The sequence below is a fragment of the Macaca mulatta genome, chromosome 9 (genome assembly GCF_049350105.2).
Source record: "Macaca mulatta isolate MMU2019108-1 chromosome 9, T2T-MMU8v2.0, whole genome shotgun sequence".
In the NCBI taxonomy this organism is placed as follows: domain Eukaryota; kingdom Metazoa; phylum Chordata; class Mammalia; order Primates; family Cercopithecidae; genus Macaca; species Macaca mulatta.
The window spans coordinates 89,951,608-89,979,560 of NC_133414.1; the positions used below are offsets into that span (position 1 = coordinate 89,951,608).

The 27,953-nt window shown below is 40.4% G+C and overlaps 1 protein-coding gene across 1 annotated transcript in view; it reads left to right on the top strand.

Moving 5' to 3' along the window:
• CCDC6 (coiled-coil domain containing 6) overlaps positions 1–27,953 on the top strand; it is a 120,152-nt gene that overhangs the window by 32,028 nt on the left and 60,171 nt on the right. Inside the window, exon 2 of the mRNA XM_002808504.4 lies at positions 24,014–24,163. Coding sequence (XP_002808550.1) covers positions 24,014–24,163 — 150 coding nt within the window. The remainder of the gene's footprint in view (positions 1–24,013; positions 24,164–27,953) is intronic.

The window sequence follows — 27,953 nt, forward strand, 5'->3', positions numbered from 1 at the left end:
AACCATTTTTTTTTTGGGATTGCAGAGTTTAGTATTTTGATAGGAGTATATACTCCCAAGTTAATGTCCAAATAGCAATTTCCTTTGTGTAATATCATGAATCACATTCAGAATGTCATATGGCAGGCTTGGGCTGGGCAGAGCTTTTGTCTTGGTTTACCTAGTTAACTTGCTTTGTAGATCTTAAACATCAAATTGCATACAGAGGTCTCTGTCTTAATGTAATGTATGTGTTCCTGAAACACTTTGCATTCTCCAGAATCATACACTAAAAATATTAGGGCTTGATGAAATAATAGCATTGGCATAGACCACTAACTCAAACTTTGCCATGTTGTAACTAGAGAATTAAACAGGTTTTCGTTCCTTGGGAGGTGCAACTTGGACTTGTGATGTAGTTTTCAACAGATCAGCAACTTTAAGATGAACTGCTAGTGCTTGAAGTGCCAGTTGTGTGAAGGACTCAGCATTCACAGATAGAAAGATAAACAAGGTCTTTGTCCTTGAAGCTCACCTGGACAAGAACCTTTGAACTTCTCTGCCTTTCGAACCTTCTTTTTCCTCTATGTGGTATTCAATTCAGAAAGACTTCACCTGTCCCAAACCTTTCCTGGTTGAGTCACTGAGTACCCTGTAACAGCCACCCTAGATGAGCAGATCTCTACCAGACTTTAAATATATTTTAGTAATGATAAATAGCTATTTTTTGGAGAAAATTTGAAAAACAGGTTCGTTATATAGATACTAGGCCATCAGTGCCATCCCTCACAACCACCTCTATTCTGGTTTATGTGCTTCTAGTCATTTCTAACGTATCCGAGGGGGTGTGAGCCTTTTAGCAAAATTTGGGTCATATTGTGGTTCCTGGCATGGTTTTTTTTTTCCCCCAACTGAACACATATCATGACAATTTTCACTTGTTCTTAATCATGGCAACATATCATTTCATTGTCAGGATAAACCATCATTTATTACTGCCTATGTTGGTTTCCTGTTGCTGCTGTAACAAATTATTACAAGTTTAGTGGCCTGAAATAACATAGATTTATCATCTCATAGTTTTGTAGGTTAGAAGTCCAACATGGGTCTCACTGGACTAAAATCAGAGTGTGACAGGGCTGCAGTTTTTCTGGAAGCCCCAGAGGAGAGCCCATTTTCTTGCCTCTCCAACTTCTAAAGGCTACCTGCATCTCTTGGCTCATGGCCTCTTCCTCATCCTCAAACCCAGCAATGGCAAGTCAAGTCCTTGTCACTAGGCATCACTCTGATCTCTTCTCTGCCTCATTTCCCATTTTAAAGGACCTCTGTGATTATACAGGTCCCACTCAGAGAATCCAGGATAATTTTCTTATTTTAAAGTTAGTTGATGGGCAACCTTAATTCTATCTGTTCCCTTAATTCTCCTTTGCATGTAGGTAACATTTTCATGAGTTCTGGGAATTCAAATGTAGACATCTTGAGGCAAAGTTTGCAGGAGGGAGCATTCTGCCTTCACTGGTCTCCTATTGTTGATGAATTGGTTGTTTGCATTGGTATGGATGGCATTTCCGTGAATATCTTTGTATATTGATCTCTATATATCTTTGGTTAATCCATGAAGCACCTTTAAGTAAATGGAGTATTTCAAAGTGATAATTTTAATGTTTCATAAAAATGATAATTTTAATGTTTGATAAAAATGATAAAATTATAGAAACTCTAGTCTTCATTGGATAGGCTAACAGAAGGCAAGTTTAGTGCCAAAGAAAACATTTTAGAACTGGGAGAAGATCAGTTTGTGCCTCTGTTACATTCCTGTTAGAGTATAAGGTCCTGTCTCATTATAGTTTTATTATATTCCCTGTGCCTTCTGGCATATGGAATTGACGTAGGGGTGTGTGTGTGTGTGTGTGTGTGTGTGTGTGTGTGTGTATTTGCTAGGTAAATGTGTAAGGAAATGAATGTCTATACTTCGGACATGCTTCACCATTCTTTCACTTTGTTTTCTTTCAGTATTAGATGTCATAGATCTTCACTGACCATGGATGATTTTGCAGCATTTGGGATTTTGACAGCTGTATTGTGTCCAAATGTGCTACTGCCTCAACATCATAGAAATGGGGAACATTCATTCTCATATAAAGGATTTAAGATGTACTTGGATTGTTTTAACTGTTCTGTTTTGATAATTTGAAACGCTAAATATGTGTTCTGTGTCCTTTTCCTTTTTTTTTTTTTTAATTAGCTGTCTATTACAAAATCATCACAAATTTAGGTAAATACCATTGCCAGAAACCAAGAATGAAAAACCTGCAGTTACTTTGAAATATTCAGAATAAAGTGGCATATTGAAATACTAAATATTAAAATATAGTTCCACAGTCTTTTATCCATGAGACCAGATGTGTTTTAGAATTTAGGTTTTTCAGTGGTGGGAGTTGGGTGTTTGTTTCCCAAGGCTGTTGTAACAATGTTTCACAGACCCAGTGGCATGAAACAATAGAAATTTTCTCACAGTTCTAGAGGGGCCTGAAGTCTAAAATCAAGGTGTTGGTAAGGGCTGTTCTCCCTTGGAAACCTCTGGCCGGGGAAGATGCTTCTGTGATTCTTCTAGTTTCTAGTAGCTCCAGGCGTTCCTTGGCTTGCAGCTGCAGCACTTCAGTCCCTGCCTCTGAAGTCACATGGTCATCTTCTCCTTGTATGTTTCTGTCTGTATTTTCCCTTCTTATAAGGACAGCAGTCATACTGGATTGGGGCCCAGTCTAATGATCTCATCTTAACTTGATTACATCTGCAAAGAACCTATTTCCAAATAAGGTCACATTCACAAGTATGTGAGGTTAGGAATTGAACATATCTTTTTCAAGGACACAATCCATCCCATAAAAGGGAGTGGGGCTGTGGAAAGGTACTGAGCACCTACCACGTATACTGTAGCAGCGCCAGTGGGTTGGAACAGCAGACACATCAAACCACCTCAGCAAAACATGTGAACAGGCAGGCTAAGTTTGATGATAAAGCTGCAGAAAGCCTCATGTCAATTCAGATCAGTCTTGCCACCAAATGAACGCAGTTGTTTGGTTACTTGCCAAGTGTAGCTTTCGGTTTTCAGTCTTCTGGATTTTGGAATTGTGTTTAAAGGATTGAGGACCTGTGCTAGATTTTCGCCTTAATTCCTAATGACAGGTTAAGCAATATTTCTTAGAAGTTCTAGCAGGGAAGAGTTACTGCTCTTGCACTATCTAATGTTGTTATCTCCCTGCAGCCCCGCACCCCCCACCCCGCCCCCCTGCCGGCAATCTGGAAAGTTATCCTCTTTGACTGGATGCAGCCCCGGGTATCAAGGTGGTGAGATTTAGTTTGACCATAAATCCTTGTGTTCAACTGGAATAGAAACTTGATGCTGAAAGTTAACCCCTTGCTAGAGGTTAAACCTTCCATCCCTCTTTACTCACTGAAAATTAGAAAATGTTCATACATCAGTAACCTCCAACTCACAAAGCCAGTCTTATAGTTAAAGCAGTGTGTCTTTTACTTCTTCAGAGGAGTTGGCTTCCATAGTAAGTCAGTTCCGAAGCCCAACCCCTGGATACCTTCGCATGAGCAAGGAGACAAAGAACAGGATGTAAATTGGCTACCATTTTCTTACCTGCAACAGCACAGGAAACAGACACAGCTTTGTAGCTGCAAATGTAGGCAGCTTAAGCCTCCATATCTTAACTGAATACTGATACCCAAGGTTCGGGAATCTGCTGGAAGAAACATCCAGCTAGCACAGCCTCAGACTGTTCAAGCATGTTCATTGTAATGATTCTTCTTAGGGCAGAAGCATTGGAAACAGCTGGAAGGAATGTCAGGCATTAGAGAGATGGTTTGGCACATCAGTGAGATTGGTTGTTTACAACATCAAAAATTATTGGAGGAACATTTAATCGTAGAGATAGTTAAAATCTAGTAAGTAGAGTGAGGATACAGTGTGCATATAATGTGAACCAATTTTGTAAAATGAAAGCACAGAGGTTACAAGGGATGGATAATATTAGCAGTGCTTTTCATAATTGACTCCTTATTTTCTTTATACTTGAGAATTTTCTAGTTTTCTGTAATCCATTTCCCCTCTTATTCCCTCCTAAGTCCCTTGTTTGAGGAGCCTTTTACTATTGGAGGAGAACTTGTATCCTTACATGTAATCAGAGTGCTATCTTTTTTTTTTTTTTTTTTTTTTTTTTTGCCAATTAGCAACTGAATTTGGGGAATACTTATGTGGGAATTTTTGTTCAAAGCAGCGTGGATCCCCTGCCCCCTCACAAGGCAGGATGTGTGCTGTGCCATAAAGGACTCCTCATTATCTCCCATTTTACAGATGGGGAAATGTAGGCAGGCTGAAGAAAGTAAGTAGCTTGCCAAGGTTAATTAAGAGTTAACAGCAAAACCAGGGCGAGGGCTGAGGTCTCCTGATTAGCTAGCGCCTTATCTTTTATCTGCTCCAGGCTCTCCAACCAAACTGTTCATTGGAACTTTGGGGCGCCATCTCTCAGAGCTGACCCAGTTTGTCAGGTCAAGGGTCTGGGCATCAGTAGTGCATCAACTTTTTTTTTTTTTTTTTTTAATGAATATTAGGTGATGCTAATGAAATCTTGATGTTGAGCTTTGGGAATCCGTTGCCTACAAAGCAGTCCCTCCTAGATTTGTGTGTACGTGCATACACATATAAACACAGGTGAATGTTTATTTTTATGTACTTGAGTGCTTTGTATATACAAGGTGGTGTTTTTAGCCCTGCGAATGTGGTGTGACAGATTAGCCTCTTTAACAACTCCAGAGGCACTGTTAACATTTCTTAGACACAGTTCTATTAATTTTTAAAATATTTACAATTATATACATGATACTTATACATGTTTATATAATATAAACTCTCATGTATAATACATGAAAGCATTTTATTTATATATTCTTGTTAAATAAAACTTTACTCATGGGATCATAATGTGCATACTCTTTAGCATTTTGCCTCTCCAATTTACTGTATCTTGGGGGAGCTTTTCATTTCTAAACATAGCTCTGACTCTCCTCCTATCCTGATGAGTTTTCATTTCAGGAATTATACAGGGCAGAAGCTAAACTGCTGATGGGGAGACCCCTAAATACAGCTGCTCAGTTTATGGTGCTCTCATTTAATAGTCCGGGGCTGGTGGTTGACTCCTCTGTGAGGTTGTTCGCTGGGGTCTTCCTATTTTGTAGCTGTACCATCTCGTGGAGTGTTAGCCTTGCCATTGTGGTGGGAGCTGCCTTATAACTTCTGGTTCGATTCTACCCTGTGAAAAGTGGGAAGGAGCATGGATGATAACTGCTTCTTTTTAAAAGCTATGACTCCAAAGTTGCATGCCACTTCCATCCGCCTCCTGTTTATCAGAAATTAGCCCCGTAGCCCCACCTAGCTGCTCAGGAGTCTGGGACATGTAATCTAGCTGGGTGATCCTGTGTCCCACCTGAATGTAGGAGAGTCCTCTTATCAAAAAGAGGATGAAGAAACTTAATGCTGGGGGTCACTCACGTACCATCCACTACAACTTGATTCATGATCCAACAGTGGTGACAGGATGGAAGAGTTAGAGCTACCAAGTATAGTGCTGTGTTTTGGTATCAGCGGCATCTGTGCAAGTGGATGTGGGGGTGTGAAAAGTGGTGATGGATCTGGAACTACTAGACTCTGAGCTCCTCCAAGAGCACTGATGTAGTACCTTATTTTTTTCTGTCATGAGAACTTGACTCAGTGCTTTGAACTTCAGTTAACCGGCAGAGGAGGGTGGGGAGAAAAGGTTGAGATCAAGAGAAGCCTTTTTCCACGTCTCAGTGAGTGCGCATGTGTTAACCGGTATCGGAGTACTTGCCATATGCCAGGCGCAGTTCTAGGTTCTAAAGTCACCAGCGGCCCCGATTGTTCTGGCGGGGATGAAAAACAGTAAAAAGATATCCCGGTGGCAGTAGGCAAGATGCATCCTCAGTGGAAAGAAGACAGTGTAATGGGGTGGTGAATGGTGGTGAGGGCTCTTTAGGTTTGATGGCTGAGACGGCCTCTTCGGGGGGATCTGAGATGACAGCCAGCCTGCTACGTGGCAGAGAGCCTAGCTAGTGCCTGGATACCACAGCAGGAATTGTGAGTGTGGCATGTGTGGGAACAGATATGCTGGAGTGGCTGGAGTGTCATGAGTGTTGGGGCAAGAGGCAGGCAGAGGCTGGACCATGGGAGGGCTGGTAGATGATCCAGGGTAAGGAATCACTATTTCTTAGTGTGATGGGAAGCCATTGGAGGGTTTGAGCAGGGCAACAAAGGGGTCAGCTTTCCATCTCTAAAACTGTGGGAGTGCAGAATGAGCACGGGTTATATGAGCATGAGAGTGGAAGCATCAGCAGGGCCAGGTAGGTGGCTGTTGTAAGCCTGATGAGGAATGATAGTAGCTGGAGCAAACGCAATGAGAATGCCAGAAAGACATTCAAGATTTGTTTCCATTAGAAACAGGACTTTCTGATGGGCTAAATAGGCACAAGGGTAGTGAGGGAAAGAAAACCAAGGCTTACTTCTTGCCTTTTTTTTTTTTTTTTTTTTTTTTTTTGGCTTGAGCAACTCCATGTCTCACTGCTTAGGAAAGAGGAGAAGGAATCCAGAGAGGTGTTTGGGGTCGATTATGTTAGAGGTGCCTGTATGTTCTCTAGGTGGTGACAACAAGTTGGCAGTTGGTTAAGAGTCTGGAGATCTGGCTGGGCACAGTGGCTCACGCCTGTAATCCCAACATTTTGGGAGGCTGAGGCAGGCGGATCACGAGGTCAGGAGATCGAGACCATCCTGGCTAACACGGTGAAACCCCATCTCTACTAAAAATACAAAAAAATTAGCCGGGTGTGGTGGCGGGTGCCTGTAGTCCCAGCTACTAGGTAGGGAGACTGAAGCAGGAGAATGGTGTGAGCCCGTGAGACGGAGCTTGCAGTGAGCCGAGATCACGCCACTGCACTCCAGCCTGGGCAACAGAGCGAGACTCCGTCTCAAAAAAGAAAAAAGGAGTCTGGAGATCTGAGGAGCCTTTTCTGGCTAAGTGGTCTCATGTCCCTCTTAATCGTGTTGCACTTAACTGGAAGACTTTGGGCTATGGTTTATGCCACTACACTGAGATCATTAGGTCGTGGTAGGGATGAAGTGTGCTCTTTCCTGTGGCTCCCATTGGCTTTTGAAAGACAGGTTAAAAGGTATTCTTTTTAGATACAGAGTGTGTCAGGAGTCCCCAGGACCACCCTCAGGTTTGATGATTTGCTAGGAAGACTCAGGGCTCAGTATCTAGTCATACTCATGGCTAAGATGTATTAGAACAAAAGGCCACAAAGCAAAATCGCAGAAGAAAAAGGTGCATGGGACAAAGTCCAGAGGAAACCAAGCATAGCTTCCAAGAGTCCTCTCCCAGTAGAGTCACACAGGATGTGCTTAATTCCCCCAGCATTGCATTATAACCACACGTGTAAAGTGTCATGTAACAGGGATACTCATTGGAGCCCAGGGTTTTTACTGGGGGCTGGCTCTGCTTGGCATGTACCAAAGTTCCAGGATCTCAAAGGAAAGCAGGTGTTCATCATAAACCATATTGTTTGTAAAGCTTAGGCACAGTGAACCATGAAAGAGAAGGGGAGGAAAGCATGAAGAATAAAGTTAAATTAGCAGAGTTGTCATGCCAAACCCTTATCAACCTCAGTAGGGAGGGCACCAGGTTCAAAGGCCAAATAAGAGACCTGGAGCCAGCAAATGAGACGTAGGGTTTTATTAGGGGCTTTCATCCAGGGAAGAGTATCCAGTGGCAGTGGGCTGAATAGAAGAACCACCTTAATTACAGAAACTGTCTAGTGGCAGTGGGCTGGGCAACATATCTGCATGGCCCGGTGGTGGTGGACTGGGCAGGAAAATCACGCGGTCCAGTGGTGATGGGCTTGGCAGGAAAACAGCAACCCTTGCAAACAGCATGCAGTTTGTATAGAATTTTCACTTCACACCCTCCCCTTACTAACTTCTACCTGGCAACCTTCATTTACCCCAAAACTCAGGGCCTTAATCCTCTGTACAGCCCATGTGCCATAGGATGGGATGGGGGCTTAGATTGTATCTGAAGCAGGTCTCAATCAATTTAGAAAGTTTATTTTGCCAAGGTTAAGGACATGCCTGTGACACAGCCTCAGGAGGTCCTGATGAAATGTGCTCATGGTGGTACAGCTTGTTTTTATATGCTTTAGGGAAACATAATACATCAATCGATGCGCATACGATTTACATTGTTTTGATCTGGAAGGGCAGGACAACTCAGAGTGGGGGCTTCCACTCTGAGTAGGTAGATTTAAAGTTTGTCTGGGACGGGAGCAGTGGCTCACACCTGTAAATCCCAGCACTTTGGTAGGCTGAGGCAAGCAGAATTGCTTGAGCCCAGGACAAGCCTGGGCAACATGGCGAAACCCCATCTCTACCAAAATAATAATAATAATGATAATACAAAAACTAACTGGGCATTGTGTCGTGCCTGTATTCCCAGCTGCTTGGGAGGCTGAGGTGGGAAAATTACCCAAGCCTGGGAAGTCAAGGTTGCAGCGAGCTGTAATAGCACCACTGCACTTCAGCCTGGGTGACAGAGTGAGACCTTGTCTCAAAAAAAAAAAAAAAAAAAAAAAAAAGGCGATTGGTTGAAAAAGTTATCAATAGAAAGGAATGTGTGCGTTATGTTAAGGAGCTGTGGAGACTGCATTTTTATCATACATATGAAGCCTCCAAAGTAGCAGGCTTCAGAGAGAACAGATTATAAATGTTTCTTACCAGACTTAAGGTCTATGTTGATGTTAATGCTGGTTGGCTTTCCCTGAATTCAAAAAGGGAGGAGGGTATAATGAGGCATGTCTGACCCTCTCTTCCATCAGTTTTTGGTCTGAATCAGTTTTTCAGGCTAACTTTGGAATACTCTTGGCTGAGAGAAGGGGTCCATTCAGATGGTTAGGGGAGCCTTAGAATTTTATTTTTGGTCTAGAAGATGTGAACCTCCAGATTGGCCACCCCAGATTCTTTATCTCAGAACACACATTCAGGTGCCTCTGCCATATGGGTCATTCTTGGGATGTGCTTAAGTTGTTGCTCTCTGGTGCATTTACCCTACAACAACTTGCTGTCAACACACAGGAACACTATGCATATGGCATGTATGCCATCAGGGAATATGTATTCTACTACTTGAAGTGATGGCAGCAATAGCAGAAAGTGGCTCTTTTGCAAATATTAAAGAGTACCTGTTGGTCACCCAACATTTAGTTACCCTTTAGTTTGAGAAAGCAAATTACAGGGCATGTCTTTCTAAAGAAGAGCTGCTTTGTGATGTTCAGGCACTGACAGCAGCACAAATAATGTTGGCTTTTGTGGCAAGTTAGTGACTTTTGGAGAATGATGCTGCAGCCTTTGGATCAGAGGAAGGTATTGTTACTGGATTGTTGAAGTTAGACCATAGTAGGACTAGGAGCCTTGGAGCCATTCCAGGCTTTGCTTGAATCATAGCCCTCATACTTTGTAGCTGAGATCCTCAGGCAGGTTGCTTGACCTCTCTGAGCTACTTTCCCTATATATGATGTGGGGCCGAAATGTGTGGAGTCAGTGTATGGGTTAAATGCGATACTGTATGGAAGAGCCTGCCATGGTGCCAGGAACACAATCAATATTTAAACATTCTCCTCCATTATCAAGGGTGATTGTCCAGTGTTATACGAGTATATGCATCTATACAGCTGGTATAATTCTGTAGGTTCGTGCTCCACCCTATTCAGCAGGAGGATGCTTATGTGCCAGACCTCAGGCCTTGAGTAGTCTCTCGTATTTCTTCTGTTACTGCAGTAGATAAAAATGCTTAGCTTTTTCCTCTGTGCAGCTTAATCCCATTTTAAATCTCTTTATTCTTGAGGCTATTTATGTAGCCAAGACAAGATCATTCCAAGGCCAATTGCTAAATGTATGGATTAATGATGTTGCTTTTCTTTAATTGCTGGGAGGATTATGTACCCCTTCAGGGTGGGGACAGTGTCTGTGTTATGCAGTGTCACATGCGCACAGTGCTTCCCATGTAGGAGACGCTCCATCATAGATGATAGCTTTTAGAAATCAAATGATTGTAGCTTATTTTTCTACTTGGCAGCAGTTCTGGTTAGGAACTTATTATGGGGTGTGGGGAGAGGAGGCAGATGGAAGATAACCTTCTGGGGCTAGTGTTGAGGTTCTCTCTGCCCATGTCAGAAGTCATGGGAACTTATTTAGAAATTTAGGATTCCTGGCATAGAGAAGCTTTGCATTAGGCACACAGTGAATGATGCATGGCCAGTATTTAATCTGGAATGATAGGAATGATATTTTTTATTTATTTATTTATTTATTTGAGATGGAGTCTCGCTCTGTTGCCAGGCTGGAGTGCAGTGACGCCATCTCGCTCACTGCAACCTCTATCTACTGGGTTCAAGAGATTCTCCTGCCTTAGCCTCCCGAGTAGCTGGAGCTACAGGCACGCACCACCACGCCCAGCTAATTTTTGTAGAGACAGAGTTTCACCATGTTGGCCAGGATGGTCTCTATCTCTTGACCTTGTGATCTGCCCGCCTCGGTCTCCCAAAGTGCTGGGATTACAGGTGTGAGCCACTGCACCCAGCTGGAATCATATTCTTTTGCAGTCATTTTACAATCAATCAACGTCCACATGGAGATCAACTGCCAGTGAGTTTTATTCTTTGCTTGGATTTTTATTTTGTTTTGTTGTTTTTAATTTCCTTTAAGATTTCTCTGTCCTAGGGAATGCACCTTGCTGGGAAGGGTGGGAGGAGCCTTGGATTTGGCAGTCATCTCTGTCTGTAATTGGCCCTACTTTCTGTTGCAGAGGTCACTTTATCACAGAGCTCCCCCTGTTGATTCTTTGAAGTTAGGAGGTACTTGACTACCTCCTTTTCTCTGCACAGGTGCAACTGAGAAACACCTCACATTTTCCAAGAATGTATAACTGTTGAAATGTTATAGCCCGTTCTTCAGGTGTTACATTGCCCCTGAGCCAGAGCTGGAAACCTCCGGTGTCAGGGATAGGTAGAGATGTAGAGGGTGGGGCATTGATAGGTTTCTTGTAAAAAGCTGGTTAGAGGCCTTCATAATTAACAACACATCTTCCAAGGGTGGTGAAAAACTTCCCCAGTAGCTTCTGAGCTGAAATGTTTTGGAGGTAGTAATTTGATCAACTTGAAGAGCGCACATTAAGTTAATCGTTGATATGAATCACAAACACAGAACACCGATGTACTCATTGCTCCCTTGTAGTTTGTGACTCTCGTTCTTACAAATGTGTGTGGTTTGAGACTTGTTAGGCACAGCCCTTTTTTGTCTGATCTCTTTTTTATATATCATGCATACATCTGAGGAGGTCTATACTGTTTCTGTCATTAAGAGGTGGGAGTCTATTTCCTATCCCTTGATCTTGGCTTTGATCTTGGGTCTCAGCTCAGCTGAACCTCCACCTGAATGCAGCCATGTGAGTGAGCCCCGTGAAACCAGCCAAGAAACCACCCATTAACCCATAGAGTAAGGACAATACATTGTTGTTGTTCATAGCCTTAAGTTTTGGCATGGTTTGTTACATAACAATAGGTAACTGATTGAGTAAGCTTGTTCTGGCAGAAAATACTCTGGCAGGGATCCTATCATGCCCTCCTACACCCCACAGAACAATCATCAGGGTTAAGAGCGCGCCGAATCCTAACTACTAGACCACCAGGGAACACTTGGACACAGGAAGGGGAACATCACACACTGGGTCTTGTCATGGGGTCGGGGGAGGGATAGCATTAGGAGATATACCTAATGTAAATGGTGAGTTAATGGGTGCAGCACACCAACATGGCACATGTATATATGTGTAACAAACCTGCACGTTATGTACATGTACTCTAGAACTTAAAGTATAATTTAAAAAAAATAAATAATCATCAGCGTTAAGAAAGCCTTTCACATCTTAGTATATTAATAATTTGGATCGGTCTGATTGCTTTCTTCTCAGTTGCCCACTGAAAGGGTTGTTAGGCGCTAGCTTTGTTTTGTAAGGAAAGGAAGGTTGCTGATTTGCGGGCATGATTTATTTTCGGGAAAGGATTGTTTGGTTGTTATGCTTTACTGGGGTTAGGGATTTAGCAATTTGAGTGGACTGTGCCTCTGGTAAGTATAGCAGTAAGTGGTAAAGAATTCTGAGAGGAAGAGTAAACTACCAAGGGAGCTTTTGAAAATTATGCCTTAAACTGGTTCCATACTTAAAGGTGGGGGGACTTTCTTCTCTTCTACTTTGAATCTCTGCTTTTAGAACCCAGATTCAGGCTACTTTTCATAGCAGAATTCAGTTACATCATGGCATGAATGAGTTTTTGAAAGCTGGCCATAGGAACTAACTGCAGTTTATGTTGTTGCAATAGAAAATGTTATCCTAACAACTAACTTATAAATTAGAACATTTGTAACTTTTAGCGCATTTATAAGTTGGAATGTGCCTATAACTATAGTAGAAATGATATTTGAACGATGGGCTAGCTATTTTTCTAAATACATCAAAGTGATAAGTATTAGACATGCCCCATTTTTTATAGTGAATTGTTAAAGTGATGTAAAGTTAGGGCTTTTTCACGTTTTATTGAATTATGTCATACATTTAAGTCTGTATCTCCTTGCTTTCTAAGGTTAACATTTTTATATTTCATTGATATTTCTGATATATGAGAAACATGTATGTTATAGAGAATGCTTTTTTTAAAAAACAGCTTTGTTGATATATAATTTTATATACCATAAAATTTACACATGTAAAATATACAATTCAGTGGTTTTTATTATATTTACAGAGTTGAACTATAATCTAATTTTAGCACTCACTATTCCTCTCCCCACCACCCAGCCTTCCCTGCCCCAACCCTACACAACCACACATCTTTCTGTCTTTATAAATTTGCCCATTCTGGACATTTTCTATAAATGAGGTCATATAATATGTGGTCTTTGGCATCAAGCTTCTGTCATGTAGCATAATATTTTTCAGCTTTGTATTAAAACATGTATGAATTCTAAGAAGGAAAATGGTTTATCCACCAAGTTATATTTATAACGTTGTTTAACATTTTCATTATGCAATATTTTATTCAAACAAAAGAATAAGTGGACCATATAACACCTGTAAGTTATAAAGCATGACAGAATGAGCACCTGGATTCCTACCACTCAAGAATGGTACTGATACCATTGCATCTACCTATGAATTTCACTCCTATTCTGTTCCTCCCACCTCTTCATCTCATAAGTGTATCCCTAAGCAATTTATCATTTCTTCTGATTTTTTTAGTTTATTAAAAAATGTTCTTTCTTGCAGCTTCTTTGACTCCATACTGTGTTTCTTAGCTTTATTCATATTGTATTTAACTGTATTTCTTTTGATTTCTTTGCTTTTTAATTTTCTGTGTGAATATATGGTTTTTCTTCTGAATAGGTATTTGAGGTGTTTTCCAGTATTTTATTTAAGGATCAGCAATACAATGAATATGTTACAACTGCTTTCTTCTATACGTGGAAGAGTTTATGTAGGGCATATACGTAGCAGTAGAATTGCTGCATAGTAGAGTACAAAACTACTTAGTTTTTCAAAATATTTGTACCAATGTACACTGCCATATATGTTATATAAGAATTCCCACTGATCTTCATACTTGTCAACACTTGATATTATCAAACTTGTTATTTGTCAATCTCTGGGATATGATATTGTGATTAAGATCAGATATTGTGATCTTAAACCTTTTTAACTGCTTCTGAGGGTGATTATGAACTTTTAATAATTTGTCATTTAAATCTTCATTTTTAAAAATGCCTGCTTGTGTCATTTTCCCATCAAAGATTTTATATGTATATATGTGTGTATATATGTATGTGTGTGGTGTGTGTGTGTATATATATATACATATATATAATTTTTTTTTTCTTGAGACAGAGCTTGGCTGTCACCCATACTGGAGTGCAGTGGCATGATCTCAGCTCACTACAGCCTCCTTCTCCTGGGTTCAAGCGATTCTTATGCCTCAGCCTCCTGAGTGGCTAAGACTACAGGCATGCACCCACCACCCTGCCTGGCTAATTTTTTGTGTTTTTAGCAGAGACAGGGTTTCACTATGTTGACCAGACTGGTCTTGAACTCCCGTCCACTATGTCCCACAGTGCTGGGATTACAGGTGTGAGCCACTTTGCTGGGCCAGAGGTTATATTTCTTTATCAAGTTGTTCTTTATGTAGGATACAAGTCACTTGTTTGTTACAGTGTATTGTAAGTATCCTTCAGTTTTGCAGCTGCCTTTTCACTTTTTTTTTTTTTTTTTTTTTTTTTTTTGAGACAGAGTCTTACTCTGTCGCCCAGGCTGGAGTGCAGTGGCCGGATCTCAGCTCACTGCAAGCTCCGCCTCCCGGGTTTACGCCATTCTCCTGCCTCAGCCTCCCGAGTAGCTGGGACTACAGGCGCCCACTACCTCGCCCGGCTAGTTTTTTGTATTTTTTAGTAGAGACGGGGTTTCACTGTGTTAGCCAGGATGGTCTCGATCTCCTGACCTTGTGATCCGCCCGTCTCGGCCTCCCAAAGTGCTGGGATTACAGGCTTGAGCCACCGCGCCCGGCCCTTCACTATTTTTATACTGTCGTTTTTCTCTGGCTGCTTTTTTGTCTTCGATTTTCTGTAGTTTGATTATAATTATTTGGGGAGATGTGTCTGTTTTCTGTTCCTTTTGAATTTATCCTGATTGGGACTCTCTGAGCTTCTTGAATCTGTGGTTCATTCTGTTTCATTAATTTTAGAAGAAACTTTCCATATCTTCTCAAGTCTTCTGTCTTGTTAGTGTAACTGGAGTATTAGAAGAAAAAAATGGTTAGACCATTTGATAACCCATGGATAATCTGTTTGTCCCTCATCTCCATCATTCTTTGTTTCAGATTATTTGTTAAAATAATTTCTATTGACTTACTCAGTTTACTAAGTAAAGTTTCTTAAGCCACGCCAAGTCTACTGATGAGTCCATTGAAGGAATTCTTCATCTCTGATTAGCTTTTAAATTCCTATCATTTCCATGTAACTCTTCTGGTTTCTATCTCAGTGAAATTTCCCATATGTTTATGTATGTTGTTTACCTTTTCCATTAGATCTTTAAACATCTTAAGCATGGTTATTTAAGATCACTGTATGATAATTCCTACATTTAGGTCATCCCTGAGTCTTTTCTGTTGTCTTATCTCTGATTTTTTTTTTTATGTTATTGTGACTTTTTTTTCTTGGTACTTTTTGATTGAATGCCAGACATTGTGTGTAGAAGACCAGTAGAGACCAAAGTAAATTGTTTTGTTTTCTGAGTTGGAGTCTTACTCTGTTGCCTAGAGTAGAGTGCATTGGCACGATCAAGGCTCTCTGTAGCCTCGACCTTTCTGGGTTTAAGTGATCCTTCCATCTCAGCCTCCTGCATAGCTGGACTACAAGCACATACCACTGCACCCAGATTATTTTTTTTAATTTCTTTTTATTATTTTTTGAGACAGTCTAACTCTGTCACCCAGGGTGGAATCCAGTGGAGAGATCTTGGCTCACTATAACCTCTACTTCCCGAGTTCAAGCAGTTCTTGTGCCTGCAATTACAGGTGCTCGCCACCATGGCCAGGTAAGTTTTTGCATTTTTAGTAGAGATGGGGTTTCACCATGTTGGCCAGGCTGGTCTCAAACTCCTGACCTCAAGTGATCCACCCAACTTGCCCTCCCAAAGTGCTGGGATTACAGACATGAGCCACCGTGCCCAGCCATACCCAGCTTACTTTTTAAATTTTTCATAGACATGGGATTTCACCATGTTGCCCAGTCTGGTTTTGAACTCCTGAGCTCAAGTGATCCACTCACCTTGGCCTCCTAAAGTGCTGGGATTACAGACATAAGCCATCATGCCCAGTCGTTTTTATGCCTAGAAATGAGCACGCGTCGTCTTCTATTAGGTCACGTATACAGGATTGTGAGTTAATTTGATCAGTAATTGAGTTGGATTTGGGTCTTCATGTTATTTCCTTCATTCTGCCACAGGTTTTAAATTCTTCCAGCTGTGAACTGCTATTCCCTTACACTTAAAATAGTGCCTGGAGTGCCCCACTTTCCTCAGTGTTCTTGCTTTATGTTCTCAGCTTTTTTATAAGTTCTCAAATGTCTGGGCTATAGTATAATCTAGCCCTGGCCCCTTCTTCAGCATCAGATTACCGTTAGTGGTTTAGATCTCATATCTGGGCTCATTGTAGAGGCAGGGGAATGGTTCTCAGTTCCTCTGATCCAGTTTAAGGTAGGCCCTGGTACCTGGGTCATGGAGATAGGGTCTCCTCAGCTTTCCTCTTACCTTCTTCGTCTGGTAGTCAAACTGCCTTGAATCTGATGTGTATATGGGCAGAAGAGTTTCCAGCCTTTCCTTGGGGGCATTGGATCTGTGTCTGAGTCCTGGGGATGGGAGGGTTTCCTACACACAGACCAGTTTTGCTTATGCCTCTCATGCTGAAGCAGTGCCTTTTTGCCTGGACTCTGGGATTGGAGGGTTTATTGTTCCACCCAGAGTGGCTTAAGGTATTTTATTTTACTTTATTTTGAGACAGAATCTCACTCTGTTGCCTAGGCTGGAAGTACAGTGGCACAATACCAGCTCACTGCAACCTCTGCCTCCCAGGTTCAAGTGATTCTCATGCCTCAGCCTTCCTTCCAAGTAGCTGGGATTACAGGTGTGTGCCACCACACCCAGCTAATTTTTGTATTTTTAGTAGTAATGGGCTTTCACAACATTGGCCACCCTGGTCTTGAACTCCTGGCCTCAAGTGATATGCCTGCCTCCGCCTCCCAAAGTGGTGGTTTCTGTATCTCTAGATTCATGTCTTTCATTAGTTCTGGGAAATTCCCAGCCATCATCTTTTGTTACTCTTTCCCTCTTTTTCTCTGTACTTGTCTTCTTAGTCTTTACTTATATGTGTATTAAATCTTTTAATTTCCCTTCCTATGTGATTTGATAATCTTTCTCATTTTCCATCATCTTGCTTCTTTATGCCACATTTCGGATTAATTGTTAGGTTTGTCTTTGGTTTACTTGCTTTGCTATTCAGTGGTATCAGATTTGCTATTGAAATGGAAAACCCAAGATGAATCTAAACATTTATTTTAAGAAGTTCTGTTTTCTTTTCAAACCTGCCCGATCTTTTGTGTTGGTCTCTTGCTGCTCATTCATCATATTTTGTTTTCTAAATGTTTTATAAAGCTATTTTATAGTTTCTGAGAATTTGAGTATCAGGCCTAGTGGATGATGAGGATTTAGGGGAGTTAGTGCATATATATGGGATCCAAAATGGATTGTTTCTGCTGGAACTTATTTATGGTGGTTTGTGTCTTTTGTATGATTTTCGTTTGAGAACACAACATGAGATTCTTTTACCTTCATACACACACACACACACACACACACACACACACACACACACTTTTTTTTCCAGAAACCTTCCTTGTTTTCTCATTAATCCTTCTGTTCATGTCCCCTCCCCAACTCTTTTTGTATCTTTTTAGTGTTAATGCATGCAAGACACTAGGGATAAGCTCTTTATGTGAATTATTTCAGTTTATCTTTACAACCAACCCAGAGGGAGGTGCCCTTATTTTCACTTTAGAGGAGAAAACAGCACCCTGAAGAGGTTCTATGATTCCCCTAGGGTCATACAGCTGGACAAAGGCACAACCACCTTGTAAACCAGGCAGTGTGAGTCAAGTGTGATAGTGTCTATGAACCTCCTCTAAAGGGTGGTCTGCAGGCTAGTACTTCAACTGTGTGTCCCTTGCCTATAAGGAAATAAGTTCATAAATCCAGCGTAAACATTTAGCTACTTTTCTAGCAATTTCTCATTGCTCTGTATCCAAGCAAGTGACCAGTGGATCCATCTTCTTGAACCAGGCATGGACCAGGTTGGATGTTGAACTGACATGATGAGGTGTGTATGCAAAGCTGTGTTCTAGTCATGTGCAGTGGAACATGCCCAGAAGGACATGTGTCTGTCCACTGCAAATGGGGGTGGGCAGTGACGACTACCTGGTCTTTCATGAAAGCTGGTTTGAGAGAAACCACAGTTGGTAAAATTTAGTAACTTAAGAATTCTTATCCAGAAAGTCACTCTTTGGTGCTATTGTCTCTCTTGCCCTGCAGTCCTGTAACTATGGCCTAGGCTTAGTATCTGAGGCAGAATTAGCGCCTTTGCCAGGGCTAATAATGATTCTGCTCCAATTCCTGTGTATATTAGTGACTTGCTGGCAATACTGGAATGGAGGAAATAATATGATTGCTTCAATTATCAACTATTAGTTGCTTTTGTTGTGAACTAGTGTACAGTATGTGGAGGAAACATATACTAGTCTAGTGCTTCCTAAGACTAAATGGAGAATCGTAATTCTCAGGCATGTGATTGAAATCTTCTTCTTGCTTCTTCTAATACAAGAAATAAAGGCACATACAGGCTTGTTCTCCATGTCATCTGTTACCTACCCCTGCTGCACTGGCACTTAAGTATTAAACAGATGCCTGCAGGACAGTGGTTGGTGTTGTTAAACCCATTTCTGTGACCAGCAGTCAAGCTAATCCTATAAGAGTTGCCAGCCATTGGTCATGAGGGATTCTGCTAAACTCTGACCATCTCCCAGAACAATCATTATGTGCAGTAGTATACCTAGGAAAGGACAGTTTAAACAGAACAAGTTTTTATTCGGTTGCCTGTGTGTTGGGTGGTCCCTGCTATCCTAATAATGTGGTTTCAGATGCTATTTTAAACTGAGATGTTAAGATCATTAATTTGTGACTAGACAACAAACTAGTAAACTTAAATAATGAGAATAATAAATAGAGCCTGCCTGGACTCTTTCTTAAAGCTTCAAGATGTCTTAGTTTCATGATTCTTTGTTATTAGAACAAGTCATCAACTAACTTAAAAGTAATTCTTTTAAAAAAAAATCTGTGCAAATATGTTATCTTGGTAGGCACTTGAACTTTCTCCTGACCGTATCCATAGGGCTGCTATCAAATAGATGTTTGTCTGTCATTTCTTGCTTTGAAGAACTGTTCTTTTTCTTATGCTTAATAGATTATGAATTGCACCACCCTACGTGATTTTGGTTTTGGCACTTGGATTTTCTCTTCAGTGGTTGAGTGCTATTGTGAAGCGTTTTAAAATTCTTTCTGTACTAACCCTTGATCTCCAAAATGCCATTGATAAAAGAACAGAAACACTAAACAATCACATTAGAATCTATCAAATTTGTGCTCAGGTCATGTTAGCAGTAGGTCAGAACAAACTGTGTTTTCCTTATCTGCAGAAAATTATGCTCATTTAGAGTGTGGTTGCCTAAATATGTGGTGACTCAGGAGAAAATATTTTCTGTTGTATTTTTGGTGTTTATTTTTCCCACGAGACTTCGTAAATTTCTCCTGTTCCTACTCTCCCTTTTATTTCCCTTTTATTAGATTTTAGTAGGATGGGAAAAGAATGAGGAAGAGATGCTTTGTGGTCTAGTCCTCACATTAACAGACAGTGATTACTGCTGGGTGAGGGGCAATGTGTTAAATTACACAAATAATTGATTATGATTATACCAAATTTAATTTCTAAATATAGCTACTAGAACCGGAATATGGAACACGAAAATATCATAAATTTTTCTGTTTCCCCCAGATTTTCCCAGTCTACCCTACAAACAGAAAACAGTAGGAAAATGTTTCTTCCTTCAAAGAGTTCCTAATTTTTTTGTTCACATTTTTATTTGAGAATTTACAGAGCTATAGGTAAACGTTGCTTCATTTATTTAGCTTTGGAAATAGATTTTTAATTTTGAATTGGGATGTGTTTAGATATGCTGAGACTTGCAAGCATTTTAGGTAAAAAGGGAAATATATTGATAAACCTAATAATAAGATTTCATGAGGTAGCCTGTTTTTTCTCCCCTCTGTGCACCTTCATGCCTTGTGAATGGTACCTGGGGCTTGCTTCTTTGCTTATAGGCCACTGTCTACCTGGCTCCTTGCTGACTGCTTTTGGGGCAATACCTTGGAAAGGTAATTTGTTTTATAGCTTAAATAAAAAGTCTTGCCTTGGGATTAGCGGGGAACAAACAGGACTAAGACTGAGATTGAGATGATACTCCGTGTAATATGGGGAGAAATCTGCAGGGAGAGGTCAAGTGGACACTGAATACTTTTTTATGATGCATGGTTCATTCTCTGGTAATTAAGTTTATGCATATTGTCAGGACACGGTATCCAATTTAAATTTTCTTTTTCCTGAGACTGTATGGGATATAGCATGTTTGCCTTTTGTCCTCATTTATATGCTCACTCCTAAGATGATCTGCACCAACTGGAAAAAGAGGGAGCTGGGGTTTTACATTTGGGGGACCTGGAAATCCTGTACTGATGTTTTCTCTGGGTGTTTAGATGCCCTAAGAGGCAATTAGAACTAAGAACTGGCAAAATCTTAGCTAAAGGAGACCTCTGATTAAAGCTGTGTTAGGCCATGTTAACCCTTTGCTAAGTTAGCGAGATTTTAACAGGCTGCACCAGAACAGTTTCTGATGTTCATTCAGTGGTCCTGAAGAGTGGCATTTTCTATTAATAAGCTTCGCTTAGAAATAAGTAGCTATTCTAAAACAGTGAGTAATTTTGTTTGCCAAAGGCTCGGCCTCCCAGGACCTGTGACACATCTTTGGAAGGCACATTTAGAGCAGGCCTAACTCTCTCCATTTTTACATTTTGCTGCCGTCCTTGGGAAGAAACGCAAAGGAAACTGGTCCTCTGTGAATACAGGGTGTTGATTATGAGTTCTTTTTTAAAAATCAAGATATAATTCAATTCACATGCTGTAACACTCGCCCTTTTAAAGTATATAGTTCTGTGGTTTTTAGTATATTGGGAAGGTTTTGCAAAGTATTAGCCCTAATTCCAGAACATTTTTATCACCTCAAAAAGAAACTGTGTAGCCTTGAGCAGTCATTCCCCATCCCCTCTGCTTGAGCCACTAATCTGCTTTCTTTTTGGGGTTGGTTTGTTTGTTTTTTGAGACAGGTTCTCACTCTGTCACTCAGCCTGGAGTGTAGTGGCACGATCTCTGCTCACTGCAACCTCCGCCTCCTGGGTAGCTGGGATTACAGGAACTCACCACCACGCTCAGCTAATTTTTGTATTTTTAGTAGAGACGGGGTTTCACCATCTTTGCCAGGCTAGTCTTGAACTCCTGACCTCGTGATCCACCCGCCTTGGCCTCCCACAGTGGTGGGATTACAGGCATGAGCCACCGCGCCTGGCCTAGAGCCACAATCTACTTTCTACCGAAAGTTCTTTTGTATGTTACAGTGAAATCTCCTGTCTCTAACTTAGTAGCTAGATGATTTGGGGGGGGTGCTTCACAAATAAACTCTTAAGGTTGATTTTCAACTTCTCACAGGAATAATCTCTTTGTTTCTTATTTTCTATTTATCACTTCCAGGCCCCTGTGTAAAGGGAAAGGTGCTCTGCCTAGCCTCTGAGTCCACTTCACTTTTACTGCTTATAATAAAATTTACCAGTTATCTAAAATACTAAATGTGCGTTAATGTGCAAGAAGTTGAGTCTGATCTGATAATGAAATGAGTTTATGGCAACCACCCTTTTGAATGCCAAGGCTAGAATCACCTGCAAGAGCGCTACAGTTCCTCTCAGCCTTTCTGTTCTTTAACTTTTAGAATAGTCAGAATTCAAATCATATAGGACTTTGTTGGTCAAAACCAGAAAAACAAGTAGTTTGGATAGATGGCAGGCTTGGATATGTATGTGTCAAATATCTCTTAAATAAATACTTTGGATTCCTGCTCATGGCACTAGTGTGAAATCCTTAAGTTTGAGAGTTTGGAAGGCAAGTGGGGATTGATTTAAAGGGGGAGGAGAAGTACGAGTTCTTAGCAGTTTTCCTTGACTGTAGTGGAAGGAGTAAGACATTGAGAAGCGTTAATGAAATAGGAGGTATGTAAGGGAACCGCTGGGGGAACCTATGTACTGCTCACTGGGTGCCTTGGCTGGTAATACAAATTTACTAGCTGAAGGATTTTGTCTTTGTTGCTTAGCTCTCTTGGACTGCCCCAGAATGGCTTAAAAAATGGGAGTACTAGACCTTCTCCCAAAGCCTCCACTGTGTGTTTGTGTAGCTCTGTTTTTCAGTCTGCGTACTATGTGTGACTCTCTTTGTAGAATTGCTCAGCAAGCAGTACCAAAAGCTGGTATACCTCCTCTAGGGCCACAGTGATGGGGAGCAGGGAGGGTGGACTCCATAGAAACTGTGGATATTAGAGTGTGTGGATGTTGGGGAAGCTGGTGAGTATATACAGAAATCGAAACTGCCAGAGTTGGGATTGATTGTCGGAGCCTTTTACAGTAAGAGGTGGTAATCGTTTAATGTGGGTGCCCTTTTGTCTTCTGCTGGTCTGGTTCTCTTGGAATATTATAAATGACAGGTGCTGGAGGCTTGGAATTCATGTGGCTCTTCCTCCCTCGATTGGCAGATAAAACAGAAATGCATTATTTGGTATAAATGAATCAAAATGTTGTAGTTTAAAAAGTTCTTTAAATAGAATTGAGTTTGTTTGAAACACGGATGCCCTTTTTGAAAAGGTTAATTTCCTTCAAAGATGGTTAGGCTTTTCTGTTTAGACAGAATAATAATAAGCCTAATCTATTAAAACATTTTTTTCAGGGAGAGAGGAGGGTATCTACAGAAGAATATTTTCATCTCCATTGAATAATGCTTGACTCCCTTCTCTTCTATTTTTAAAATTCACGAATCCCTCTTATTGACTTCATCTCTAAAAAATTCCGAGTAAGGAAATAAAGTGAAAAATAAAGCCCCTCTCACCCCCCTTTACCCCTCACCCCTAGATTCCCACTACCTCCTAATAACTAGTTTTCAGCCATTTGGTGTAATTTTTTTTTCTAGTAATTATTCAGCTATTCAGTGAACATGTGTCCGTGTACATTTGTAATGCCTTTTATTTTTTATTTTATTTATTATTTTGAGACAACATAATCTCTGTCAGCTCTGTCACCCAGGCTGGTGTGCAGTGGCATGATCTCAGCTCACTGCAACCTCCGTCTTCCGGGTTTAAGTGATCCTCTTGCCTTAGCCTCCCGAGTAGCTGGAACCACAGGCGTGGGCCACGATGCCTGGCTAATTTTTTGTATTTTTGATAGAGACAGGATTTTGCCATGCTGCCCAGGCTGGTCTCAACTCTTGAGCTCAAAGTGATCCACACACCTCTGCCTCCCAAAGTGCTAGGATTACATGTGGAAGTCACTACCTGGCCCATAATGCCTTTTTAATGGCGTATCCAAACCTATCCAAACCCTTTAGATGACATTATAAAGAGGTGATATAATTTTACTTTTAAGTGAGTTGAGCTCTGCTTCAGTAAAAAAATGTTGCCCAGATATTTTAATTGTAAACCTTCGAGATGTAGCAACCTGTGAGAGTTATCATGAATTTATGTACATAGCACAGGACTGGACCCGTCTGCTACATTAGAAGGATCTTTCTGTATTCTGGTTATTGATTCGGGACAGTTTCATAAAAACTGCAATGTGATCTTTGCTAATTTCTTTGAAATATCACTTTAAGAATAAGGACCACACATAGTGAAGGGGGGCCTCTTTGGCATAATAGTAATATTCATTTCTATAGACTCTGCTGAATTCCTCTGTTTTGCATTTCTTGAGTGTGTTGGTTCACAGCTAAAAATAGAGCTCTGTTTAAAATGGGTACCCTTTCCGGAAATAAGAACTATATTTCAATTAGTAAATTTCCTGTTTCCCTAACGTGTTTTGTTTTGTTCTTTCCTTTTTTTTTTTTTTTTTTTTTTAAACAGCAAGCCAGGGCTGAGCAGGAAGAAGAATTCATTAGTAACACTTTATTCAAGAAAATTCAGGCTTTGCAGAAGGAGAAGGAAACACTTGCTGTAAATTATGAGAAAGAAGAAGAGTTCCTCACTAATGAGCTCTCCAGAAAATTGATGCAGGTAAATTATCTTTTCTACTCCCTCATCTTCCCTGCCTGTTTTCCTCTCTAGGAGAAAATGACTTTGATATGGCACTTTACTTGTAACATTTGCTGATGAGGTTGTAGCTTAAGTTCTTTGGAGATTCACAATACCAGGTAAGGGTGGCAATGGTGTAATAGTCAAGACTGTGGTTTTCTAGCTCATCTGCATATGTTAGGTAAGCTATTTTGTACCCTGAGCATTTCTAAAAAATTGCTGATGAGCACAAGATCTTGGCATGAGATGTTGAATGTAGCATTTTGGAAGTATGGGGACTAATGCCAAATGTGAAATTTTTCTCCTTTTATGTTGAGTCGATAATAAGTACATAAACTTTTTGGCAGTCATAGGTGGGTCTTTTGCACTAAAATATGAGGATATAAAGTGAAACATCTTTAGGAAATAGAAAGGTATCCATGATAGTTAAAACTACCCGTAATCAACCATGTTCAAATGGGTGAGTAATATGTTACTGAACAAATATCAGACTGCTATTAAAACTCAATGTTGATCACAAGTAATATATAGAAGGTGCCACACACAACATATAGGAAGGTTTGATTTCTCTACTTCAGAGACTCATTCTCTCCCCCTTCTTTTTTTTCCCCCCTTCAAACCTTACTGGTAAAGTACAAAGTAAAATTTGCTTAGGGGAAATATCTTGTGGGTTAGTATGAACTTAAAAATAAGTGGGATATTGAGTTTTCATTATTTAACATAGCTTGTCCAAAATAGTGAGGAGGTATAAAATTATCAGAACATTATTACCATTTTGTCTTTAGATGTCTGTGAAACAACCCCATATATATATTTTGACATCATCAATAACAATTTCATTAATTTGCTTGAAGTATATATATTAGTGAGATTGTAATAAGAAGTTATTTGAGGCTTTTTAAAAAATCTTCCTAAGTTATTTTCTTACCTCCCCACATAGATGGTCCTGTAAGAGGATACTGGAAACTATGATGAAGAAGCTTTAATGTTAAGACCATAACATGTTCCAGGCAGCTTTTACCCCTGTCTTTCTATTAGTCTCATTTTTCTACCTAATTACTGAATAAAGATACTGTTAATCTTGCACAAGAGTTGGTTTATATGGTAGTTCCTGAAATGTGAAGAACAGGTACCCAGGCATTACTGTCTAGCAGAGATTTTTGGCAGCATTTTTGTACTGAAAGTTTTCGTTGACTCGTTTGCATTGTGATTTAGAGAGAAATGGATGGAGAAGGTTAGTTTGACCTTTTAGTACATCTCACTGGGGCAGCATTAAATGACTTATTTTACCTGGTGCTTCTAGAATCATGGGGATGTAATTATGGTTTGTTTTTCCTAAGTGTATGTGTAATCAGGTGCCATAATTTTTGACACTGCAAGAATTTTTTTTTTTTTTTTTCAATTTACATGGTTGTTTTTTGGAGTCTTTAGCCAAAGTACATTATAGGATAGTCAAGACCTAGCCAGATCATGTTTCTTTTCTGTATTATATATCTCCGGTATGAGTGATTGTATAGTCTGTAATTGGCCTCTCATTCACTTATGTAACCCACCTACCTCCCAAGGATATTGATGTTCCTTAAAATAAGATACTGAAAAAGAATGAAAACATAAGAACATAAGAATGAAAACATGAAAAAGAATGAAAACATAAGAACATAATGCAACAGCAAAGGAAGTTATTTATAGTTGTATACTTGGTGTAAGAAGGCTTGAACTTAAAATTGAAGCTCTAAGCATCCTCTGAATATTGCTATGATATAGAAATGTAGTGACTGTGTTTTCATAATTCTTATATCTAAAACAGTATATCTTGGTCAGGAGAAAAAAAGGTCATAGACTAAAAACTTGGAAACATTTTTCAGTGGATAGTGGATCTTTCTAAAGGGATTGAATGGTATATAAACTGAACAAAATGAACTGTTTTTGCCAAAAGTGGTATACAATGTGTAGCCATAGCCTTCAAGCGGGCCTGTCTTGTGTTTGCCTTCAGCCAAAAGTAAGGGCATAGTATGAAGGTGTGATTCTGTGAAAACATTGTTTGGGAATCTCTAGATGGGTCTGTAGCTTGTTGGTGATTCCGCTTGTAGAATCTGGACAGATGGATGGTTAGGATGTCCCTGAGACAATTTGTCATGCATCCTAGCTTGGTTTTTAGGCTTTTTATTTTAATGTTGTGGTAAAATTTACATAACATAACATTTACCACTTTAGCCATTTTTGAGTGTGCAATTCAGTGGCGTTAAGCATTTTCACCTTGTTGTGCAGCCGTCACCACCATCCATCTCCAGAACTTTTTCAAACTGAAACTCTGTGCCCATTAAACAATAATGCCCATTCCCTTCCCCTGGTCTTCAGGTGTTTGAAAGGAGATGGATAGCAGGTAGTTTTAGATTCAGGTCTCTGGCAAGTTCTGAAGCTGTTGCCATTCTGAGGCATGATAGGAGATCTGTTGCCTTAGACACCAGGTATCACAACATGTCTATTTTTTGATAAGTGCCTAAGAACCTGCCCTCCATTGTTGGCTGATTGAGGGATATCATAGCTGCAGCAGGGGAAGGGCTGTTCAGCCTATGATACTCATCCCTCAGGCTCCCAATATGTATTTCCTTAATAGGTTTAACCAGTCTTTTGTTGAATGCCCACATTTTCTGCCACCCAGCATGGAAATACTGTTTTCCATCTGGAAGATTTTTGGACTACTTGATACTAATAGACTTTTTCAACTACGTAATTATTTTAATATGGCTTTCTAGGATGTTTGTTTCTGCATAGGACCTTGCTTTAAAAAAAACCTGCTAAGAGAAATCATGCTACAAGTGTCACCCACAGACAGATGGGTGCATTGACCTGTTCACTATGAAAGTGTTCAACATTTTTCACCCAAAGGCCACTGAGAGGCTATGGACAGATCAGTTTTTGTTTTGTCAGAGTGCTTTGACTTTTATTTCTAATACTGATTGGACAATGCTTTTATGTGCATTTCAAAGGGATTCTTTGATCCTGAGAACAAAATGAGACTTGCTATAGAAGAGACGTGTCCCTTCCTGTCTGCTGTGGCCAAGTTGGGTATCCAATACCTTTAAAAAATGAAATCAAGTTTAATTCAGTATACATGAGAGTAAATCCCTTTGCCCTTTAAAAGATCCATTTTGGGAGATGGCTTAAACACCTCCATATGTTTTCATCCTCACCAACAGGAAAACACACACAAAAGGGAGCATGCAGCTCTTCTCCCTTGCTTTTGTGTCTATCCAGTACAGACACAATGTTGTATCTTTATCTCATGAGAACTCTTGACTGAGAAGTCTACATCTCTCTGAGCCCAGGCCATGGGATTCACTACCTTATTGGTGAGACATTGTTCCAAAAAGAACTCTATTGCTTTTGTTTAACATGAACCTACATTAGAGCTAAATTCTACTCTCGAATGCCTTGAAGAGAGGTTGTGCTTTAATCATTATTTGTAATTAAAACCTGTAAGAAGCATTTGTGAGCAAACTTATCAGAATTTTATATACAGGCTGAGCGTGGTGGCTCACACCTCTAATCTCAGCACTTTGGGAGGCCAAGGTGGGTGGATTACTTTGATGCCAGGAGTATGAGACCAGCCTGGCCAACATGGCGAAACCCCGTCTCTACTAAAAATACAAAAAATTAGTTTGGTGTGGTGGCACACGCCTGTAATCTCAGCTACTCAGGAGGTTGAGGCAGGATAATTGCTTGAACCCAGGAGGCAGAGTTTGCAGTGAGCTGAGATCATGCTGCTGCA